Source organism: Leucopleurus acutus, assembly GCF_964270905.1.
Source record: "Leucopleurus acutus genome assembly, chromosome: 9".
Lineage (NCBI taxonomy): Eukaryota > Metazoa > Chordata > Mammalia > Artiodactyla > Delphinidae > Leucopleurus > Leucopleurus acutus.
Genome location: NC_139144.1, coordinates 12,351,027 through 12,373,994, shown reverse-complemented (window position 1 = coordinate 12,373,994; position 22,968 = coordinate 12,351,027). Strand labels below are relative to the sequence as shown.

Genomic DNA, 22,968 nt, shown 5'->3' with positions numbered 1-22,968 from the left:
TTATTCTCTTCATGTGGGTACTAGCCTATCTGATGGGGAAGGATGAGAATGAACTTTTCCCAGAACTTTCAACCAGCTCTGGAAGAAACATTTGAACATTCAGCATATTGAGAGAGACAGAGAAGTGATAAGACATTCCTGAGCTTTTGGAATAGAATCAGTAAATCTCAAGAATTTTATAGTGGCGGCAATGGAAAGATTCAGGCATAGAGAAGATTAATACATTTCATTGTCTCTATTAGAGGAGATAACCGGTTATTACACAGTTGCCTAAGCCAGGAGGTTAGTGTTTTCTGTGTACTCTGCCACTGCCGTATCTCATTTTCCTACAGGCAGGCTAGACAGAGAGCTCTGGGGCATAGATTTCTATCCAGGCCACGACTTAGCACACTTTACCTCTTGCTCTCAGCCAATCACAAGCCAGTAGAACCTTCCTGCTCTGCTCCCCCATTCAATGTGAGGTCACCTCCAACTCAGTCAATTTGATGCTTAAGTGGTTCTCATTATTGTAAATTAACTAGAGCTATCGATTTTAAAACTTATACACAAATTCAAGCAGAAGCAGCGGGTAATGACTTAATAGTTTTATGAAAGTACCATTTGGACATTTAAATTCTCTTTCCAAGTTAGCTTCCTCAAAAAGTTCAGATTTAAGCCTTTAAAAATGTGGATTGATAGGCTCTTCAGGTCTTCAGATGCTTGTCTTGGTGTTCTGTCAAGCAGTTATTCAGGCTTGTTCTAACGTGGCCTGTTTCCTCAGGACAGGACTCATCGAGCTGCCAGAGAACCAGTAGACCAGAGTGGATTTCATATAAAGTGCACAGGTACAGCCCTGTCCTTACTCAGGCTACCTTGGCACACACGATGATGGTGACTGGAGCCAGTAATGTCCCGTGGAAGGTGCTGGGTGATGGGGTGTGGGAGGAGCTGATGAGAAGATGGGGAGGTCTGGGGTATGGACGTGTGGACAGAGAAGTCCACTAGCTGCCAGAGGCGTGGGACCTGGGGAGTAGGAATGACCATGGAGGTCACTGTCCTGCCTGAACGTCCCCAGAGTGACTGGTACCTTTCAGGCCACCATTCCTGCTTGGGGGTTTGGAGAATGAGGCTTCCTCCTTGCAGAGCAGACCCAAGTTCCATGCATTTTGATACTCTTCTGTTAGGATGTAATTCCTTTTTGTAGGAAGCTTAGGTGTACACTTGAGTTGGATTATGTGCATTTTTATAAAAACACTTGACTCAGATGCGGATCACAGCCTTTGGGAAGACACAGTTGTGGGAAGTCACCCTTGGCCCTCAACCTTGTTCAGGTCCCGGTTTCTGCTGCTTCTGCTGCTGTCGGGGCATAGGTCGCACCACAGGTAGCCATGATTTCAGCCTGAACAAAGTTAAATAGTTTTACATTGGTCTGTTTTATTTGTATTCTTTAAATGAAAAAAAACAAAGGTTATAAAGTACCCTAGAAATGTAGGACTTGGTGTAAATGATAATGAGGCATTATTATTAATTTTGTTGGGTGTAATATTTGTAATGTTTTGTCAAGTTCTGATCTGATAGACATATACGCTGGGGTATTTATAGGTGAAACAATATGATTTCGGAGATTTGCTTTACTCAGACTAGAAAAAAAAGAGGGGAGACAGCTGAATGTTTTGGCAGTGGTTATTCATTATTCGTTATTCTGCTTACTTTTGTGAATTTTTGAAGTTTCCATAAGAAAAGTGGGGAGAAAAATATTCCTCTAGGTTATGGGTCCCCAGTTATCAGCCCACGTACTTGCCAAATCATCCCTTAGCTAGTGTCTGTGAGGAAGTGGGAGTTTGAGCTAGACCAGCCCTCAGGCAGCCATACCTTCTCTACAGGTATGTGTGCATATGTGTAAGTATTTGTATAGCTGAAATGAAAGTTTAAAGAAATAATTCTTACTACAAGCAGGGCACTCTGTTTTTTTCCTTCTGTTCTTGTTTTTTGGTTTTTTTAAACTGCTGGTCATGACCTACTAAATTGCTTTTATAACTGTATTGATTCTGTAGGTGTCACAGCCATAATATGGGTTAACAGAGTGAATTTGGGCCTCTCTACCATTTTTATTTCCTCTCGGATAGTTGTCACAGTGATTCTTCGATGGCAGTGTTGCACCCTGGGGTGAGGAGGCCGGAAGACCACTGCAGGAGGTATCTGGTGAAGACCAGACGTCAGGCCGTCAGTAGATGAGTCCAGAATAACTGGCAAACATGAGGCTCATTCCTCTTCTGGTTTGGAGAATTACCGTTTACATAGTATCATGTATTTATTAATTTTCTGCATTAGGAACTGTAAATTCCCTGGTCTTCTTCAGTCAGATTGATAACCCACTGATCATGATAATTTAGGTTCAGAAAGCACATCAGAATCTTCTAGTACTTTTCTGTTTCTGCTCTGAGCATCGTTTGAGAGGAAGACATTTTTATGACCAATAGTACTGCAATAGGGGGCTGCTCTGGAATGGGAAGGGCTGTCAGTGTTCTGCCCTATGAGGTCAAGGACAAGTGCCTTCTGTACCCAGTAGGTTTGGTCACTGCAGTTACTGTTAGTCTTTTATTTCTTCATTTCTGTCAGCAATAATAACCCACCTGCTCCATCCTCATCACCACTCTGTGGTGTGATGCAGTTAAGTACTGTAGATTTAGCTGATTGGTGTGAAATCATCCTATTTATTTATTTGGGTGCCTATTACATGCTCAGTACAGTGAGAAGGGCTGAGGCCATCTCATTTTATTTGGAGAGTAAGCTGCTCACACCATATTAGAGAATGAGAGAGGGCCAGTGCCCTCATATCAGGAGAGACAGGCAGGGATCAGCTAATTCCACCCGGGAGACCATGCATGTGATGTACAGAAGCAGGCAAGGTGGGGACTGAGGCCCTGAAGTGCTGGGAGGGCTTGGAGCCCAGGGTGTTTGTGTGTAGGGTTGGTTTTGGTCCCGGGTGCAGCTGAAGCCATTGGAGGTTTTCATTCATTGCTTTAAGAATTGTTCATTGTCACTGTGCGCCAGGTGCAGATGCTGGGGAGACAGATGAGGTCAGTGGCCACAGAGCTTGAAGCGGAGCTCAGAGGACAGATGAGGATGGATATTAGGAAGTGTGATTTGATAAGAGTGAATAAGGAAACCTTTTTGTTATGAAGACATCAAGTACAAGTGTAGAGAAAATCTTCTAATGCAGATTCAAATGCCACAATGTCAGATATCATCAATGCATGAGCAGGTTGTTTCAGGTACACTTTTTCCTCATCCACTCCTGCTCCCCAGGTGTTATGGGCTAAACTATGCCCTGCGCCCCCAACTCATATTGTTGAAGCCCTGACCCCCCCAGCACCTCAGAATGCGTCTGCATTTGGAGATAGGGCGTTTAAAGAGGTGATTAAGGATAAGTGAGGTTGGGCTTCCCTGGTGGCACAGTGGTTGAGAATCCGCCTGCCAGTGCAAGGGACACGGGTTCGAGCCCTGGCCTGGGAAGATCCTACATGCCGTGGAGCAACTAAGCCCGTGCGCCACAACAACTGAGCCCGCATGCCACAGCTGCTGAGCCTGCGTGTCACAACTACTGAAGCCCGTGCGCCTAGAGCCCGTGCTCCGCAACGAGAGAAGCCACTGCAATGAGAAGCCTGTGCACTGCAACAAAGAGTAGCCCCCCGCTCGCTGCAACTAGAGAAAGCCTGCGTGCAGCAACGAAGACCCAACACAGCCAAAAATAAATAAATAAATTTTTTTTAAAAAAAGGGTAAGTGAGGTCACTAGGGTGGGCCCTAATCCCATATGACTGATGTCCTTATAAGAAGAGGAAATTTGGACAAAGAGGCACCGGGGATGTGCATCCAGTAGAGGGATGTTGTGGAGATCAGGGAGAAGATGGCTGTTTCCAAACTGAGGAAGCGGCCTCGGGAGAAACCAGCCCTGCCGACCCCTTGGTCTCGGACACCCAGCCTCCGGGACTGCGAGACAATAAGTAACTGTTGTTGAAGCTGCCAGGTCTGTGGTGCTTTTTCAGGCAGACTAAGTGGGTTATTTTGAAGCATACCCTAGACATCATGCTGGTGTGACAAGAGTCTAGTGCAGTCAGTCCTCTGCTAGGACTGGTTCGGTGGGACCTGATCTCATTCTAGCCTGGAGGTTCTGAGGACCTGGTCTCCACTGTCGCCTTAGACGTGGACGAGCAACTCAGAGTGGCGGGACCACCTGCATGTGCTCCGTGTGGGCCGCAAACCGCACACTCGCTGTGGTCATGTGACCTAGGGTCTGTAGCAGGGGGTTGGGCTGAGCCACATTTGCCCAGCCTCCGTGCCATTGTCCTGCCCCGTGTTCTTTGTGGGCACTTTCACTGCTCCGTTTGCTCTTTCTTATCCCTCAGTCCAAGGCCAGTGGCCGTTCTTCAAATGTGACACTCAGTATTAATGGTTATGCAATTGCGACAGAGTTTAGATTTGGATTTGTCGATTTAGTAGAAATAAAAAGGACATTTCTTCTTAGCTGTGTGCTGGTGCCAAAAATGTTACAGGTTTTCCTCCGAAGTGTGCCTGAACAGTAGCAGTTTTCTGCTGGATTGCGTTAAGAATCAGGGCATTTGATCACAGGCATTAGATGTGTTCAGTGCCATGAAAAGAAATCCTCTTTAATGAGTGCAGTAGGAAGTTGGAATTTGGGCTTTTGTTCAAGGCTTAGGATGGTGAACTGCAGTGTGTATCTTGTAACCCAGGAGGCGGAAAGAATAGTTGAATTCGGAAAGTGAGAAAAATGGTCAGTCTGACCCTGTTGTGTTACCTGGTGTGGGAGATGCTGGCTCACCTGTGTTGTTACTTGTGACTCTGAGAAGAAGAAACTTTTATTTGTTTGAATCTTTATTATTCATTCTATAGTTTGAAACGACATGCAGTTTTTTCCCCAGATCTCTAATATGCTTCCTGTGTGTCGTTACCATTAACTCTACAGTCAGGTGTGGTTTAGAATATTCCATTTTCCCCTTGCCGTTTACATGGTGGGGATACAGTTTTATTAGTTTAAGGCCTTGGACAGAGCTACGTGTCAGGTATGTTATCCTACTTGTCAATGTCAGGAAACGTTTTGGGTCTGACTGTGTCTAAGTGTTTTATTACTGCCGGTAGAGGTGTTGCTCTAAATAGCTCTTACATTTTATGTTCTGAAATATGCATAGTAGATGAAGGCAGGTACGTCCAATGTCAGGCCTATTTTAGGCTGTGTTCTAAGCCTCCACATAAAACATGTGCATCTTCAGCGCCACTTCTCAGAAGAGGAGTCTACAGCCACAGTCTGCTTCCTCCGCCCCCCACGCCCCAAGCATTTTATTATGAAAAGTTTTGAATACACCAAAGTTGGAAGAATTTTATGGCAAATACCCATATACCCACTGCCTAGATTCTACCATTAACATTTGGTATATTTGTTTTATCTCATGTCTGCCCATCTCTTCATCCTTCTACCTGTCCATCGACCCATTTTATTTTTCTGATGCATTTCAAAGTAAATTGCAGACATCAGTTCACTTTGATCTAAACACTTCAGCATGCGTATCATTAACTAGAGTTCAGTATTTGTTTACAGTTTTCTTTCTCTGTAAAATTTATGGTGAAATGGACACAAATGTACATTAGCTAAATTTTGGCAAAAGCATACACCTGTGTAACCCAAACCCCTGCCAAGAAATAGACCATAATCCTCGATCAGAAAGTTCCCTTCCTACCTCTTAGGAAGTCCCTTTCCCAGGCAACCATTGTTCTGTATTTCCACTATAGATTATTGCTGTTTGGATTAATTTCCAATATACATTAGTATTGTCTGAATTAGTTTTATCTGCTCTAGAACTTGATACAAATGGATTCATACAACATACTTGTGTGCAAGAACCTCTACTCAGCATAATGTTTTTGAGATTCATCCATAATGTTGTGTGTATGTTATTGCTGAGTGGTAGTCTGTGGTATGTATATACCACAGTTTGTTTCTCCGTCACCTTTTGTCGGACATTAGGGTTCTTTTTAGTTTTGTATTATAATGAAAAGCTGCTGTGAACATCTGTGAATGACCCATTGTGTGGACATATGTTATCATTTCTTTTGGACAATAACTACTAATGGAATTGCCCAGTTATATAGGAACTATATATTTAACTTTGTAAAACACTGCCAAACTGTTTCCTACTGAATTTTTGTATGCTAATTCTGTCAGTTATTGAGAAGGGGGGTGTTCAAGTCTCCAGTTATTGTTTTAGGTTTGCTTGTTTCTCCCTGTAGTTCAGTTCATTTTGGCTTCGTGTATTTATTTTTTGATAAATTTATTTATTTTTTAAATTTATTTTCGGCTGCGTTGGGTCTTTGTTGCTGCACGCGGGCTTTCTCTAGTTGCGTTGAGTGGGGGCTGCTCTTCGTTCCGGTGCGCGGGCTTCTCACTGCGGTGGCTTCTCTTGTTGCGGAGCACGGGCTCTAGGCTTGCTGGCTTCAGTAGTTGTGGCTCACGGACTCTAGAGCGCAGGCTCAGTAGTTGTAGCACGTGGGCTCAGTAGTTGTGGCTCGTGGGCTCTAGAGCGCAGGCTCAGTAGTTGTGGCACGTGGGCTCAGTAGTTGTGGCTTGTGGGCTCTAGAGCACAGGCTCAGTAGTTGTGGCACGTGGGCTCCGTAGTTGTGGCTCGCGGGCTCTAGAGTGCAGGCTCAGTAGTTGTGGTGCATGGGCTTAGTTGCTCCGTGGCATGTGGGATCTTCCCAGACCAGGTCTCGAACCCGTGTCCCCTGCACTGGCAGGCGGATTCTTAACCGCTGTGCCACCAGGGAAGCCCCCCAGTACTCTCTGAGTTCTTGCTTACGTTTGCCACAAGATGCTCCAGGTTCATCTCATACTTTCTTGTCCAGCCCTGAGCTTGACATTTGTCCAAGGAGCACTGGTTGCTCTCGGTGGAAATGATATTTAGAAACCAAGATCTGGTCAGTAGATGTGCTTATTGCTACTGGGGTGTTATTAATTCTAGATCCTAGAGTGCATAACCCTGATTTGTGAGAAACTTACTCTGATACAATCTACTCCTCTCTTTTGCAAATAGGAACCTCTTTGGTGTTATTTTTTCTTGACAGTATTTTCTGGAGCTCTTTCATTATGGGTATGTAGATTCTTTATTCTTTTTTAGAGCTGAATGGCATTTTCTCCTGTGGATTAATATAATTCATTTAAACAGTAGCCTGTTTATGGACTTTTAGGTTGTCATTTTGCTCTAACAAAAAAATGCAGATATTAGCTTTCTACCAACCTTTCACATGTGTGTAAATGTATTTATAGGATTAATTCCTGAAAATGCAATTATCAGGAAAGCATATGTACATTTGTAATTTTATAGATATTGACACATTGTTCCCCATAGTGATTGTTCCAGTTTTTCTTCTTCCATTTTTAAAAAAAATATATTTGTTTATTTGGCTACTCGGGGTCTTAGTTGTGGCATGCGGGATCTTTAGTTGTGGCATGTGGGATCTAGTTCCTTGACCAGGGATCGAACCCAGGCCCCCTGCATTGGGAGTGTGGAGGAGTCTTAGACACTGGACCACTAGGGAAGTTCCTAGTTTTTATTCTTAACAGCAATTTATGATGAGAGTGCTTGTTTTTTAATATCTTTGCCCACATGGCATATTTCCAAGCTGTTGAATATTTGCCAAGCTAGTAGATGAAAATGGCATTTGCTAATAATTTTGGATTTTATTTTCCAAAGTGCACTTAAAAGCTGGTTTTTTAAAATAATTAATTAATTAATTTTTGGCTGCATTGGGTCTTTGTTGCTGCGGGGCTTTCTCTAGTTGTGGTGAGTGGGGGCTACTCTTCGTTGCAGTGCGCAGGCTTCTCATTGTCGTGGCTTTTCTTGTTGCGGAGCATGGGCTCTAGGCATGCAGGCTTCAGTAGTTGTGGCATGTGGGCTCAATAGTTGTGGCGCACAGGCTTAGTTGCTCTGCGGCATGTGGGATCTTCCCAGACCAGGGCTCGAACCCGTGTCCCCTGCATTGGCAGGCGGATTCTTAACCACTGCGCCACCAGGGAAGTCCTGGTGCTTTCTGTTGGTTTTATTTATTCACTTATCCATTTTCTTTGATTCCCCAGTCCTCACTCCTCTTTCATGCCCCTCCTTCATTGGCAACCATCCTTACCTGTTTGATGCAGGTCCTTTGGTTTGTGTACCCTTGTAAAATGTTTATTATTTTGATGTGTGGTTTTTTTGTTTTTGTTTTTGTTTTGCGGTACACAGGCCTCTCACTCTTGTGGCCTCTTCTGTTGCGGAGCACAGGCTCCGGATGCGCAGGCTCAGCGGCCACGACTCACAGGCCCAGCTGCTCCGCGGCATGTGGGATCTTCCCGGACCGGGGCACGAACCCGTGTCCCCTGCATCGTCAGGCGGACTCTCAACCACTGCGCCACCAGAGAAGCCCAGATGTGTGTTTTTAAGAATCTTTTTATTTTGAAATAATTTCAAACTTAAGAAAAATTGCAAAACTGGCCCAGGAATTCCCCCTAATTCCTTAGCAGAATTAGCGCTGAGGTGGTGACCTCTATGGAGGCGGAGTTGCATGTGCACTGCCCATCCCTTACGCTCAGCAGGTGCTCGGCGTCCGTGTACGCATCTCCTGTGTTGCTTCCATCACATTCCTGATGACGTGCTCACCAGGGATGCGGATAGGTTTCCAAAGGCCGTCCTCTTGGCTGCACTAGTCTCTTCTGGTCGCCCATCACCAGGGGGTCAGGCTCTAGTAGAGATGCTCGTTGACTTTGCCCATGGCAGCGCTTCCTTTGTGGGTGCTTACACGGGCTCCATGAAGATTCGACGCGTGGATAGGTTGTCACATCTGTCCTGCAGCAGGGAACCTGGATGTTTGGCCCTTGGTCAGTGTGTCCAGTGCGTTGGACTGTGGGACACTCATGATCGGTCATGCAGGCAGCTGCAGCCTTCCATGGGTCATGCACCTCAGAAGTGAGGCAAGCTTTACCATCCGTGACCTGGGTCCGGTCTGGTGGGCGAGGCTCTACCTGAGTCAGCAGTGTGGGTAAGGTAGTGGACCTTGCTTCCTCTGGGGCCAGACCACGTGCAGCCTCCTGTTTATGGAAGTGCATGGGTTTTACCTTTAAGTGGAGCTGTTCTTTCTGTTGGGCGTTTCTGGGGCGGGTCTCACCTTATGAGAATGCAGTTGGGAGAGAACTTGTTCGAATTGTGGTCGAGCTGTCATCGTTTTGCCTTCGGTGAGCGTTCCTCCCCCTCATCCCATTCCCACCTCGGGTGCTCCTGTCCTTACGGGAGAAGCGCCTTCTGTATCCCAAGGGGCCATCAGGGATTGGCATCCTCTCTGTTAGTGGCTGTGGGGTCAGAGTGTGACATGCTGTCCGTGATGCTGTCCAGATGGCCCACAGGTGACCCGGGGAAGCCAGGCCTTGGACTTTGCTCTCCTCATGACCTGCCCCTTTAGACAGAGGTGGGTGGGTGGCACGTAACCCTCGCAGGTGGTTCTCTCTGGGAGCCATCAGTCTGCTACGACTCCCACAAGAATGAAGTCCCACCGTCACTCGGCACGTGCCGGCCGGGCAGCCGATGGAGGGTTCAGGCAGTAAAGGTCAGCTGTTCACTTTGCCAGGTGTAGGCAGACTGACCTGTTTTCTTGCCAGACGACACAGCGTTCTTTCAGAGGGCACTGGTGGTGTCTGAGGTGGCACATCGGGAGCCATCAGTGGCAGCAACACATTCAGGCCTGGTTGCCATGCCAGGTGGCATGGGGACAGTGGCCCTGCTGTTTGAGGGCTCCGTGCACCAGTGGCTTCTATTACGCTGACTGGGTGGAACCTCGGGCCCAGACATCCGTTCAGTAGTGCGTCACGGCAACTCTTGCCGTGCATTTGTCAAGGCTTGCCATGCAGGGTCACCTACACCAGCCTCCAGGCCCTCCCATCAGTGCCTCGTAGCTTCTCTCCCAGTTACACGGGCCGATGAAAACAGCTAGTGCAGCTCAAATGCAGAAACCACAGTCAGTGTTCAAGTCAACAACACAGGAATATGTGGGGCCTGGGGGTCCTCGCCCTCCTCCCCACGTACCCCAGCCCCCCAGTTCCCGCACCCCAGGCTGGGCTCTTGTATCCGTTGCTGTCTCCTCCCGTCCTGTTGCTCTACAGCCCCGACAGCCAGCTTGGCTTTTCCCTTCGTCCTGTTGGAACGCCAGCGTATAATAGAAGATCTGTTTATGATTACAAGTACATACTTTAGGGTTAAAATGAACAGAAGCATCCAAAATCTCTATAAGAAAATCTCCTGAAACACACAAACATGGACTTGAAGAAGTGGAAGACACCTATGTTCGAGTGGGATAGTGGCATCGTGACTGTGTCTGCTCTCCCTGAATTAATTTTTAACATGATCGCAATAACAATACCATGGGGCTTGTTAATGGAATGAGACCGCTTGACTTAAAGCTCATTTTTTGTTACGCACAAGCAAGAACAATCTCTGAAGAAGAAAAATGAGGGAACAACCCCAGATTGGGTTGTGCTGTCTCGCCCCCGATTGAAGCTGTGGGGTTGTCCTGGGATAAGCTGCAGGAACAGAGGAGAAAATACAGAAACAGACCCCCCTCCTTGGGGAAACTTGAGTGCCCAGTAAAATGGTGTTTCATAGCAGTGGGGACAACTGAGTAATGGGTGATATTGGGGTAACTGGACAAACGTGTGGAAAAGGATGAGATCAGATCCATCCTTCCTAGTGTACACAAGGGTGAACAACAGGTGGTTCAGAGATTTAAATGAAAGCAAAAATAATTAAGCCATAGAGGTACTAGGCAAAAACATGGGTGAATTCTTCAGTGATCTGGGAGATGAGGAAACTTTTTTTTGGCTGTATCGTGTGGCTCGTGGGATCTTAGTTTCCTGACTGGGGATCAAACCTGGGCCCTCAGCAGTGAAAGCGTGGAGTTTTTAACCACTGGACCGCCAGGGAATTCCCGAGGAAAGTTTTCTTAACTATTATTCAAAATTCAGAGCAAGGAGGGGAAAGACCAGATCTGATAACATAAACATAAGCAAAGTAAAAAGACAACAAATCGAGAAAAAATATTTACAACTTATAAAACAAAAAGCAAATATCCCACATCTAAGGTGCTTCTAAAAATAGAGACAACAAAGGCTGAGGACCTGAGAGGAAAAAACAAGTCAAGAGATGGGAACAGACAGTTCACTGAAAAAGAAACTCAAATGGCTTTTAAATGTGTGAAAAGGCAACTCAGACTCTTGCATAATAAGAGACATGCAAATTAAGAGCACACTGAGTTACCTTTTCTCACCTTTCAGGCCAGCAGACATCCCTGCTTGGTCAGGCATGAGGAACTGGCCAGCAAAGCTCCTGACAGGGCATAAGGGGCTATGTCTGGCTGAACTCTGGGGCCGCGACTGACCCAGCATCCCACTTCGGAAACCTCCCCCAAGGAAACATGGGCAAAAACACGAGGCAGTTTGCGCACCAGGCTGTTCATTTTGGCCTCATTCCACCCCTGGGGTGCAGGCTCGCTAAACCATGCTGCAGCCTCACAGCGGGCCGGGGTGGGAGGGTGCAGCGTGGAGCCCTATCTTCGATGATTATCTGGAGGGGAGGGGCTGACCTCTCAGCGTGGGCCTTGTGAGTTTGGACCATGTAACAACTTAAAGGATTACAATTGAATCCAAACATTAAAAAAAAAATTACTTAAAAAAATCAAAAGCAAAGTATTAGTAAAAATGGCAAAAACAAACAAAAGACATAACCCCACAGAAAAGAGTTATTTCAAGTAATTAAATCATAGAAATTCGACAGCAGGCTGACAGTGGGACATACACCAAGGACAAGAAAAGCAACGAAAAAACTTTAAGCAAATTGTTTTCAGTAATCATTTTATTAGTAATAATACTGGTATTATTGCCACTGTTCCATATGTTTTAGGATAAAGTGGAACTATAGTTACATTAACAACATTACACACTGGCTTTCACCATAGGGGGAGTGGGTGGGTGCAGATAATACCAAAGAATGTGATCAATAACCCTGTAATCCTACTTTGGGTTGGAAATACTGTGAATTCATGAGGTTTTTCTCTTAAACACAAGGTGCTTATTTCCTCACTCTCTCTGGTGCCAAGTCCCAGGCGCAGTGAACACCCTCGGTGAGTGGTAGTGGGCCTGAAACAGCACTTTCCTCTAGAAGCAGCAGTGGCCACTTCTAGGTCTGAGGAGCCCTCAGCAGCTGCCAGGGTCCACTTCGAAGAGGCCGCCGCTGGCCGGGGCGGGACAATTGGATCGTCCATAAGATGATGACTAATGGATTGTTTAGCTCCAGCGATTCCAAGGAAGCAGCATTGCTGAAGAGAAAGGATGATGCATTTAACTTGACTTTTCTGAAGGATCTGTACCTCAGGGTGACCAAGTAGTCGAGGAGGGAAAAGGGCTCTTTATGTAAATGTTTCCACTAATAAATGATGAAGGGATTGTGGAACCAGACTGTTGAAAAATATCCAACTATGAGACAAAGGGGCCAGGCCATAGCCATCAGTGGCAGGTCACTGCCCAATATTACGTGCCCTCTGATGGAAGCGTTCTTGAAAAAACATCTCACTTGAGTGAAATAAAGCCTCACGATCTAACCACCGGTCTACAAGAAATACAGGGGCTGAGAAGCATCTTCAAAGTTCTGACAGAGATACAGCCTGCAGGAGCCAGAAAGTGGGATATTCTACAGGACGACCTGCCCTGGCTATTTAACAAATGCATCAAGAGACTTAAGAATTGTGTCGGCTCAGGGCAGTCTATTGATGGACCTATTTTGCATCTTGATTCGAACAAACTGTTAAAAAAAAAATGTGAGTCTGTTGGTGAAAAATTTGAACACCAATTGGGTAGTTGAAGATTTAAAAAAATTCCTGTCAAGTTTTAAAGCAAAATAATGCTACTGTGGCTGTTTTTTAATTTTTAAATTTTTTTATAAATTTATTTATTTTGGGCTGCATGGGGTCTTTGTTGCTGCACGTGGGCTTTGTCTAGTTGTGGCGAGCAGGGGCTACTTTTCGTTGCGGTGCACGGGCTTCTTGTTGCGGTGGCCTCTCTTGTTGCAGAGCATGGGCTCTAGGCGGTGGGCTTCAGTAGTTGTGGCACATGAGCTCAGTAGTTGTGGCTCGCGGGCTCTAGAGCGCAGGCTCAGTAGTCGTGGCGCACGGGCTTAGTTGCTCCGCAGCATGTGGGATCTTCCCGGATCAGGGCTGGAACCCGTGTCCCCTGCATTGGCAGGCGGATTCTTAACCACTGCACCACCAGGGAAGTCCCAATATTTTCTTATTTTTCATCTTTCGCTTTATGTTCTAGGATAGAGTTGGCAAGCTTTTCATGTAAAGGACCAGATAGTAAATATTTTAGGCTTTATGGGCCAAGAGGTAACATTGAGGGTTTTAAGTAGTTATCACATCAGAAGAGAGAAAGCAAATTTCCACATTTTCATTAGTGAAATTCAAAGTATGATAATCACTGAGTACAGTTTTTTTGTGACTCAATCCTAATAGGAATGGAATTCTTTTGCGGGGGGCTAACGTTTTGCTTAATTGGGGTTCAGAGTTAGTGCTGTCGATCATCAAGATGATTGGAACGTTCGTTTGTAACAGTGCCACCATATTCCGGGTCACTAATTGGGCTTTCAGTTACACCCGTTTTATTATTCAGCGATCATGTATGTAATTTCTAAGCTACCTTTCTTGTTTGCTCTGTCTGTCTCTGTCTCTCTCTCCTGGCTGTGTTTAATGGATGCTGTTCTCCTCAAATGCCTCTAAACCCTCTAGAATTTAAGCCCCAATCCAGTCTGTCCTTTGCCCCCTGTGCTCCCTGCCCTTTCTCTTCCATGCTGACCCTGGTGATCACTGTATCTGTGAAAGCAGGACAGGTTGGCTTGTATGTGCAGCTGGTGGGCTTCCTTTAGTTTCCTGTGTTTCCCCGGGAGGGGCAGCTCCGGGACTTTGGAAGGGTGGGCTGTGTGTCGCATGCAGGGGGACCTCATGGGGAGAAGGCAGTGGACTCAGGCCCCACAGTCACCAAGTTACGTCCTGGGGGCTGCTCCACCTCCTGAGGTCTCTGAATCTCACTCCTGGTTCCCTTTCCCTCAGGGCTACCTGTTTCTGCTCTGCAGGGGCATCTTTTAGAAAGAAGGAGAAAGCGGAGTCCAGACAGTACCCATGGTGCCCTGTGTGTCTAAAGAGATAAAGGGATATAGTCCAGTCAATACCAGATGTTTATTCAAACAAATCTAGTGCAGTACTCCTTACCCGGTTTACTGTGCTTTCTACATCTGCGGCATGTGTAGTGGTAACTGAGGCATGAAATTATTGTTCTGAACCAGTCTTTTCAGAATCAGGAAATACTAAACTTTGTTACAGTTTAAATTGAACCATATGAAATAGCCATTTTTATGGGCAGAAAACTGTTGAAAATTAGCACTTTGATCAAATCAAATCTAATTTTAATCTAATATTAATAAATCTAATGTCAGTAAAATTGTATTATATCTGTCATGTTTTGAGCTGTGAATATGGTCACTCTAAATCATCACGCTAATTAACCAGAGCAGTTAATTAAGTAGCCTCTCCTATTTGCAGCCCTTCTGGAACATCTAGAGAGTGTAAGGGTCTTCAGCATCAACAAACCCAACTTCTCCTTTTCAGGATCAGATTTGACCCTGAAGGAGTTAAAGTGAGCTTGCTCAAGGACGTACTCTTTAGTTTCAGAGTTGCATCTCAAACGCAAGAGTCCTGGAGGCAGGTAGAGGCTTTTGTAGGCTGACGGTCATGGAGAAGGTGTGCTCTGCACAGGCCCCCTGGACTACAGTGCCCTGAAGCAGGCAACAGCCGGCCAGAAACAGCCAGGTCGGCGGGTCCCACCACATAGGTGACAACGCACGTCAGGAGGGGGAGCCCCAGCAGTGCTCTCAGCTTCCTTGCTTACTCTTTTTAACTTTGTCGTTTGGATTTGCAGAATGGTCGGACTTGCAAAATAATGTCCTTCAACTGACTACACGGTATAGGCTAGAAATGTAGGGAGGCCACCCGTGGACTCTGCGTGTTAGAGGTAGTAAGGAAGATGCGCTGGTTTAGTAAGAGGATGGGCTGGTTTAGTAAGAAGATGCACTGGTTTAATAAGTCTGTGCACTGGTTTAGTAAGAAGATGCGCTGGTTTAGTAAGAAGATGCACTGGTTTAATAAGTCTGTGCACTGGTTTAGTAAGAAGATGGGCTGGTTTGGTAAGAAGATGCACTGGTTTAGTAAGAAGATGGGCTGGTTTAGTAAGAAGATCTGCTGATTTGGTAAGAAGGTGGGCTGGTTTAGTAAGAAGATGGGCTGGCTTAGTAAGAATATGGGCTGGTTTAGTAAGAAGATGTGCTGATTTAATTAGAAGATGGGCTGGTTCAATAAGAAGATGGGCTGGTTTGCTAAGAAGATCTGCTGACTTGGTAAGAAGATGGGCTGGTTTAGTAAGAAGACGTGTTGGTTTAATTAGAAGATGTGCTGGTTCAGTAAAGAGGTGTGCTGTTTTAGTTAGAAGATGTGCTGGTTCAGTAAGGAGATGTGCAAGCTTAATTAGAAGAGGGGCTGGTTCAGTAAGGAGATGTGGAGGTTTAGGTAGAAGACGTGCTGGTTTAGTATGAAGATGTGTGGGTTTACTTTATGTCTTTTCGTGCATGCAGCCTGTTTGGATTTTGCCAGCAGTTTTAGGGTGTTGCCTGCCTCAAACTTTTTTAAAAAACTGTAAACAGCTTCAGTGGGGTTTGCAGAAGGAAGCTGTGGTTTCTGGTCTTCCTGTTCATTCACATGTTTTTTTCAGAGGGAGGGCTAACATCTGACCATATTTTTCAACAAGCTCAGAAGTGAACAGAGGAGAATGCACAGTAACTATCGGCAGAGGGGGAGGAACCAGAATTCCTCCAGAGAAATTCCTCCTCACACAGACTTTCCAGCGGGGTGTTCCATGGAGAACGAGGTAGGTGCAAACCCAGCGTGGAAAGAGCCGTATAGAATGATTATTTGGGTCTTGTGGCCTTTACTTTGGGAAGGTGGGGTGGAGGGTTCCTGCTGACTTCCGGGTCTGAGAACTGGCAGCCCCAGTGGCGAGCGAAGTGAGCAAGGTGAGCTGGTTGTAGGTTGTTGGGTGCGTCCATCTTCACTTAAGGAGTAAGAGACTGTGGATGTCAGGTCTGCTGAGGAAGAGTGACGTTCATGTAGATGTGTAGTCAGTTAGGACCCAAGATCTGAGTTGGAAAATGATTTAGGGAAGAGGTCAAGAAAGAGCACATTCACAGTGCAGACTCGCGCCTGGAATTTCACCCGTGACGCCTGAGGGAGGAGGAGTGCCCGGCAGGAGTGGCCTCGGCCGCCGCGTGGACGGTCAGGCGCAGTGTGTGTCACCAGAGCAAACGGCTGCAGTGGGGGAGGTCAGGTTCATGCCTAGTCCTGAGATAGGGAACTCGAGGTCTGTAGGAGGTCCTGGGGCACGGGCTGTGTCGTACTCCTTATTTGGGCCTCTGCGGCACCTAAGAAAGGCTCTTTTTCTGTTGGTAGGTGCTTAAGTGCTTAACTTCCTTTTTAAAAAGATAGTGAATCTGTTGACTTGCTTTACAGGGAGTTGGAGTTAAGATAGGCAACGTTGAGATACAGTTTTAAACAGTGGTGCTTATGGGAGAGGTTTTTTCGGGGTGCTTCATGCACTTGGGCGGGGGTGAATCTGGGGAGTAGCCGCTGCCTTGCCCAGCTGGACAGTTGGACAGTGGCTCTGCCCGGCCCACGCGCTGGCCTGGGTGTCTCTCCCTGGTGTTGTCCCGCAGCCCTGCGGAGCCTGATCCCCGCTGAGCAGTCCCCCTCTCTCTCCCTCAGCAGAAGGGGCCCTGGGGCAGGGAAGGGGGTCCCTTGAGGTGCAGCCCCAGTGCCGGGCACATGCCAAGTGCCCATTAGACGTTTGCTGAATGCCGAACTGAAGGACCCCAGGGCATTGCACTTGAAGCCTTTGTTCTGGGGCGGTTTTGTGTTACTAACTAAAGGAGTAGGTAAGGGTGCGTGAACACCGTACTGAGGCATTCGAGGTGCCCAGTGCGGGTTTCCTTCCTTCACTGCCACACGCTTTCCCTAGAACGCGCTGGGCTGAGCACTGTGCACATGGAGTGACTTGGTGTATGTCACCTTACTATTCACTTTGGTCTGCAAGTAGAGGCCACTGTCCCATGAGCAGTTGTGCTGGTTCCTTCAGCACACGCATTTCATACTATAAATTAATAAACAGACAGTCTGACGGAGAAGTTAGCCTCTGAGAATTTGTTCAGGAGATGCAGTTACTCGGAGCCTGGTCACCCGAAGTGAGATGCTAAGTCAGGCTTTAATCTAACAATACCCAAGGCCAGCCTGGCCCCTGGTCCCTCCTCTAGGAACGCGCTAAGTGGGCCAGAGTTTGTGTGTGTGTGTGTGTGTGTGTGTGTGTGTGTGTGTGTTGAAGAGCTACATTTGAGGTTTCCAACTTCAAAAGTTGTTTCAGGCATAAGATGGAAAATATATTGTAAGAATACTGTAAGCATCTAGGTATCACTTCTGAGCCAGTTCAGAAGTTCTGCACAGTTCTAGGAAGCAGCGTGTGTTCCATGTGAGAAGTCTGCAGATGCCTGACAGGGCCACTGAAGCCCCACATCCCCTCCCTGGATCTGTGCCTCGGACCCTCGGTTGGTTCCTTCAACACTCAGGGCCCCCGTTTCTTCACGAGAGATTCGGGCACAGATGGACGCCGGGTGGCACTCGGTGCCAGGGCTCCATTCACGAAGAGAACCCGTGCTTGGCGTTGTGCTCCTTCCAGGGGCTAAATTGTTCCTTTTGTCTTTTGGGGTCAGAGATGGCAAGATCATTTCAGTGATGATGAACATGGGCGCTCAGTGAAAATACCTGTTGAGTGAAGGATGAACAATTACACGGGCTAAAACCACTTTTTAAAACTCTGTATTGATTTGGAGGCTATTCCAGTGAATTAAAGAATCCACAGTCGTTTAATGGAATCCTGATTCTGTGCATCGGAATATTCTTTTTCTAAAATTAATTTATTTATTTTTGTTGCTGCACGTGGGCTTTCTCTAGTTGTGGCGACTGGGGGCTACTCTTCTTGCGGTGCGCAGGCTTCTCACTGTGGTGGCTTCTCTTGCTGCGGAGCACGGGCTCTAGGCGCATGGGCTTCAGTAGTTGTGGCACATGGGCTCAGTAATTGTGGCTCGTGGGCTCTAGAGCACAGGCTCAGTAGTTGTGGCGCACGGGCTTAGTTGCTCTGCGGCATGTGGTATCTTCCTGGACCAGGGCTCGAACCCGTGTCCCCTGCATTGGCAGGTATATTCTTAACCCCGCTGCGCCACCAGGGAAGTCCCAGAATATTCTTAATTGTTCTCAGTTTATTTTTTTCAAGCAGAACTTTCTTTTACATTTTCATGTTTAAAAGCAACATAGGCTCCAAAATCCTGAGGTGCCCTCTTGTTCACTGTGTTTCTGGAGAAGCTGAGGGGCCCCCACTGTGCCTGCCATCCCCCAGCTCCCAGCCGTGTCTACTTTCCAGCTCCTGCAGCGGGAGCGGGGCGCGCACCTCCTGTGTCACACACCTGCTGTCCTTGGGTGGGGCAGCCGCCCCCGTTCTGTGCTGAAACAGGGTGAGGCGGCAGAGGAAAGCTGCAGGTTTGCTGGGTGCATTTCTTTACATAATGGTTTCAATATTCCACTTTCTAGGGAGGCTTATCCACTGGTTGAACGTATTTGGGATGTTAAAAAAAAAAAGCACATGATGCCTGGGGTATGCAGCACTGAGGACTGAGTTAGGGAAGCTGTGTCTGATTCCAAATCAGTCATGCCAAGTTCATGCTTGGCCAAGTGGCCTTGTGTGCAGCCTGGGTTCCGGGGCGGCTCCCCTCGCCTCCGCCAGCCTGTGAGCAGTGGAGGGCACGCGCCATTATTCGTCACGGGGCCTCACGGGGCCTCACGGGCCGTGCCTCGTTGCCAGGGTAGCTCCTTTAAAAACAGGGCATTTGGGCCCTAAAGTACACCTTCGAGGCACCTGGCTGGCAGTTCTCATCATGGATTCAGTCCCTGTTCTTCTGCTTCGGGCTTATCTCCCCCGGCTTGACAGTGACCACCTTGAGGGTGGGAATTCCGTCTCATCCCCCCACGGGGCCTTCCTGATGCTGGCTGGCACAGGCATCAGACACATTACTGCTCCCCTGTAGGGTGCTGGCTCCCAAGAGGTAAAGGCAGCAGAAGACGGAGTGGGGCTCAGCGTAGGGTAAGCTGATCCTTGAGCAGTAGGAGGCGTCTGCAGTGGGCGTCCTGGTTTCCTTGGCCTGCAGGGGCCAGACAGATGAGGCGTATGGGCTGGCAGAGGGTCTCTCCTTAAGGAGGGTTGTAGGACTCGGGCTCTGGGTCCTTGCCACACACTGATTCTGTGTGCGGACTGTGACTTTATGACCCGTCCCTCAACATTAAAATAACAGCATGGTTTGCATGTGGCCTGTGGACCTGGCGATTTGGTAAGAGGCTGACCTTGGCAAACCCCTCGTCTCAGAACTGGTTTCCTGTTGCTTCCCGGTGTAGAGGAGTAGCGAGGTAGAGCAGCAAACAGGTCGAGCTGAGCTGTTCTCGTGCGCCATCAGGCTCAGAATCAACCGTGGGCTGTGCCCGTGCTGGTTATGATTTGGGAGAGTGAACTTGGTGAGGTTACCAGGTAGAAATGGTGTAGGGACAGATGTTTACTGCGGCCACTTTGGGATATAGGTCGTCTGTGTAACATTGTGCCGGGTGTCTCGGTACTTCCACAGCCCTAGGGCAGTGCCTTGCGCGTCACAGGAGCTAGGAGGCTCTCAGTGCAGATAACAGTCAAGCAGAACAGGATCGAAGAGTCATGCGTGTGCCGCTGATCGCCTCGGATGCCAGCCAGAGTGGCAGTTACGGTTCAGGGCCTGGCCTGACCTGCCCGCAGTCAGGCTGGTGAAACGTGATGTTTACATTACTCAGCTCTCAGTGTCGCTTGCTTTCAGTGTAAACTTTACCATCGGTCTGGCAAATTGTGGGTGACAAACGGTGTCCCACCGTTTCCACGTGAGCCCTACATCACGGTCACCTGGTCCAGACCCCGCCCGCCCCTGATTTCACCTGAAGTGCTTCACCCTCTCCCCCACTCGCGGAATTTGTGCTGGGGCTGACAACTCCTGTGGGATCGAGGAGAAAGAAGCCTGAGCGGCCCCGGGGGCGGGCTGTCTGAGGGCTGCGATCAGCCGTCTCCGGCTCCTCCGAGGAGCCCCCTCGCAGCCGCCTCGCTCCTCTGTAGTTCGTCTGAGACTGTGGAGGTGATGCTCTCCCTATGATGATGGGATTGGTTATCTTGCCGCCCTTAACCTTTTGTGCTTTTATCTTGTCTCAGCTTAAGTGTAAGCAGTTGTAGGCAGGAACTGTACTCATCCTTTAAAAACAAAATCTTATGGACGATTTCAAATGTAAACAAGAGCAGAGAGAAGTCAATGAAGCCGCACACAGCGCAAGTCTCGTCTAGCTTTGATCCTCCCCAGCCCTGAGGGCCTCACATCAGCATCATTCCCCCAGCCCCCCACGCAGCACGAAGCGCTGAGGGGCTGCATTGGGATGGGCAGTGGGAACTCGGTGGGTATCCAGTGCGAGGAGGGGCGCTCCAGTGTTAGTTGCGGTGGATCAGTGGGGTAGAAGGCAGCTATCCAAGGGCCAAGTGCTCAGGGGTAAGGAGTGCAGGCCAAGGAGCAGAGGAGGAGAGCCGGGCTCCGGGTGTAGAAGGAGCAGGAAGAATGCTGGGGTCCACTTGGCTGAGGCCGTGTTCTGTGTGGGGCGGGCCCTGCAGGACCTCCTGGAGACCCCCGAGGCCTCACCTGCCTTTGTAGGGGAGTCAAGGCCCCTCTCCATCCTCCATCTGTGAGATTGACAGGCTGCCGAGGCGCCCCACAGGCCTTGTTTTGGGTGGGATATGGCATGTGGCTGAATTTCCCCCTTGCAGAGGAGAGACAGGAACGAGAGCTTTTGGTACATGGTTGGTGACATAGCCATTTGTTTCTTGTAAGTGTTGGTCAGAGCTAGGCCTGCCCTAGGTCCCGGCCGCTGTCTGGCGTTGGGTCCTGCCCAGGCAGGCGAGCTGCAGAATCACAGACAAGACAATGGAAGGTGACTTCTCCGTCTGGTGTGGGTCACCACCTTTGGGTTTCGCTGCTGTGTTCGGTGATGTTTCCCTGCCGAGGCTGCACATTGGCGTCTTGTGTTCTCTGGTTTTACGTTCCTTTGCGTGACTGGAAGCGGTCACCTTTGGCCTCTGTGTGCAGGTGCCCAGTGCCCATGCCTGACTCTCTGAACATCTGTGCCCGTGGAGGGCCTGGAGGGCTCTTACAGAGCTGCAGGGAGGGAATCCTGGGCCTTTTCCTGGGGCCCGCAGGCGAGGTTGACTTTATTCTCCCCGCTGTCCCTGGCTCTCCCTCTGCAGGTTTACTTTGATCGCAGGGTTGGCCTCCAGGCCCCTCTAGACACTGACCACGGGGTGAGGTCACCCAGGTGCTGGTCAGCGCCCTGAGCCCCCGAGGCCCCGGCGGAGGGAGGGGACAGCAGAGCGCGTGCTGCGTTCCTGCGGGAGAGGGAAGAGGCGGGCCTTGCGGCTGTTGAGCTGAGTTTCCTGTTGATGCCACAGTCCTGGCCACACCTCCCCGCCTTCTCCAAGACCCTGCAGTGAAGTGACCCAGTGGAGCCGGGAGGTCACTTCAGAGCAATGCTGCATTTTTGTCTTCTGAGGGAATCTCCCCCTTCATGCCCCTTCTCGGCTCCTGAGTTTACTCACCTTGAGAATTGGCCCTTGACCTTGTAAGTGTCCATGAACAGGTGAGGGACCAGCCCCTCGGTGCCCGAGGCGGCACTGGGCCCAGCCCACCCTGGCTGGCAGTAGCCGGCCCGTCTGCACGGGGACCATGGTGGTGCTTCTGGCCGCTTCCGCTTGTTAGCCATGGGTACAGCGCAAAGCCTTTGTGAATAATGAACTCCAATCATTGCCGTTTCTGCCTGCAGCCTGGAATTGTGTCGCCGTTTAAACGAGTATTCCTAAAAGGTGAAAAGAGTAGAGATAAGAAAGCCCATGAGAAGGTGACAGAGAGGCGCCCTCTGCACACTGTGGTGCTGTCCCTGCCTGAGCGCGTCGAGCCCGACAGACTGCTGAGCGACTATATCGAGAAGGAGGTGAAGGTAAGTCCGCGGCCGCAGGACCCGCCTGCCCGTCGCCAGCAAAGGCCCCCTGATGCACCAAACGCTGCGGTTCTGGGACCCGTCCCCACTCACACCTCGGGTGACTCCCACCCGGCGGTGCCCCTGCGGTGGTGTGTCTGACAACCGGGTGCCCAAACCACAGGTCTCTGTCTTCCGGCCCCATTTCTGGCATTCTCTCCAGTAGCAAGCTGCCTCCTTTCTCGTAAAGGCTGGCCGTGTGTTTCGGTTCCTTGGTCAAGGCTAAGAGCTATTCCGTGTGCCATTGTCACAGCCTAGGACACGGGCTCCTGAATCCTGTCAAAGCCCGCACCCACTTGTGGGTAAACATGACGCGCACTAGTGTATTGTCAGTGCTTCCCCTAAACACTACATGAAAAGAAATCAGAGAGAAATCAGAGAGAATGGGAAAGGGGACCGTGGTGATGAGAGGCCCATACACGTGCAGAGGGAGCTGACAAAGGTGGGGTGACAAGTTCACAGAGCCCACGAAGCTGGACCTGCGTCCCTCAGAGGACGCGGAGCTGTCCAGCTGGACCCGGGGGCTGGGGGCGCGTGGAGCGCGGTGTGGACTTGGGGGAGGGGTTTGCTCTCACCTGCCACAGGGGGAGGTGGGAGGTCTCCCTGGTAGAAACATGACACT

General features: G+C 48.8%; 1 protein-coding gene across 3 annotated transcripts in view; it reads left to right on the top strand.

The window, feature by feature from the left end:
• Positions 1-22,968, top strand: part of CCM2 (CCM2 scaffold protein) — a 59,296-nt gene that overhangs the window by 1,869 nt on the left and 34,459 nt on the right. Inside the window, exons 3-5 of one of the 3 annotated variants that reach the window (XM_082846942.1) lie at positions 761-2,174; positions 15,883-16,038; positions 22,134-22,307. The exons of 1 other annotated variant lie outside the window; for it this stretch is intronic. In XM_082846942.1, the coding sequence (XP_082703068.1) occupies positions 15,940-16,038; positions 22,134-22,307 (273 nt within the window). In that variant the 5' untranslated portion in view covers positions 761-2,174; positions 15,883-15,939. The remainder of the gene's footprint in view (positions 1-760; positions 2,175-15,882; positions 16,039-22,133; positions 22,308-22,968) is intronic. One more of the 3 variants, XM_082846943.1, reaches the window with a different exon arrangement.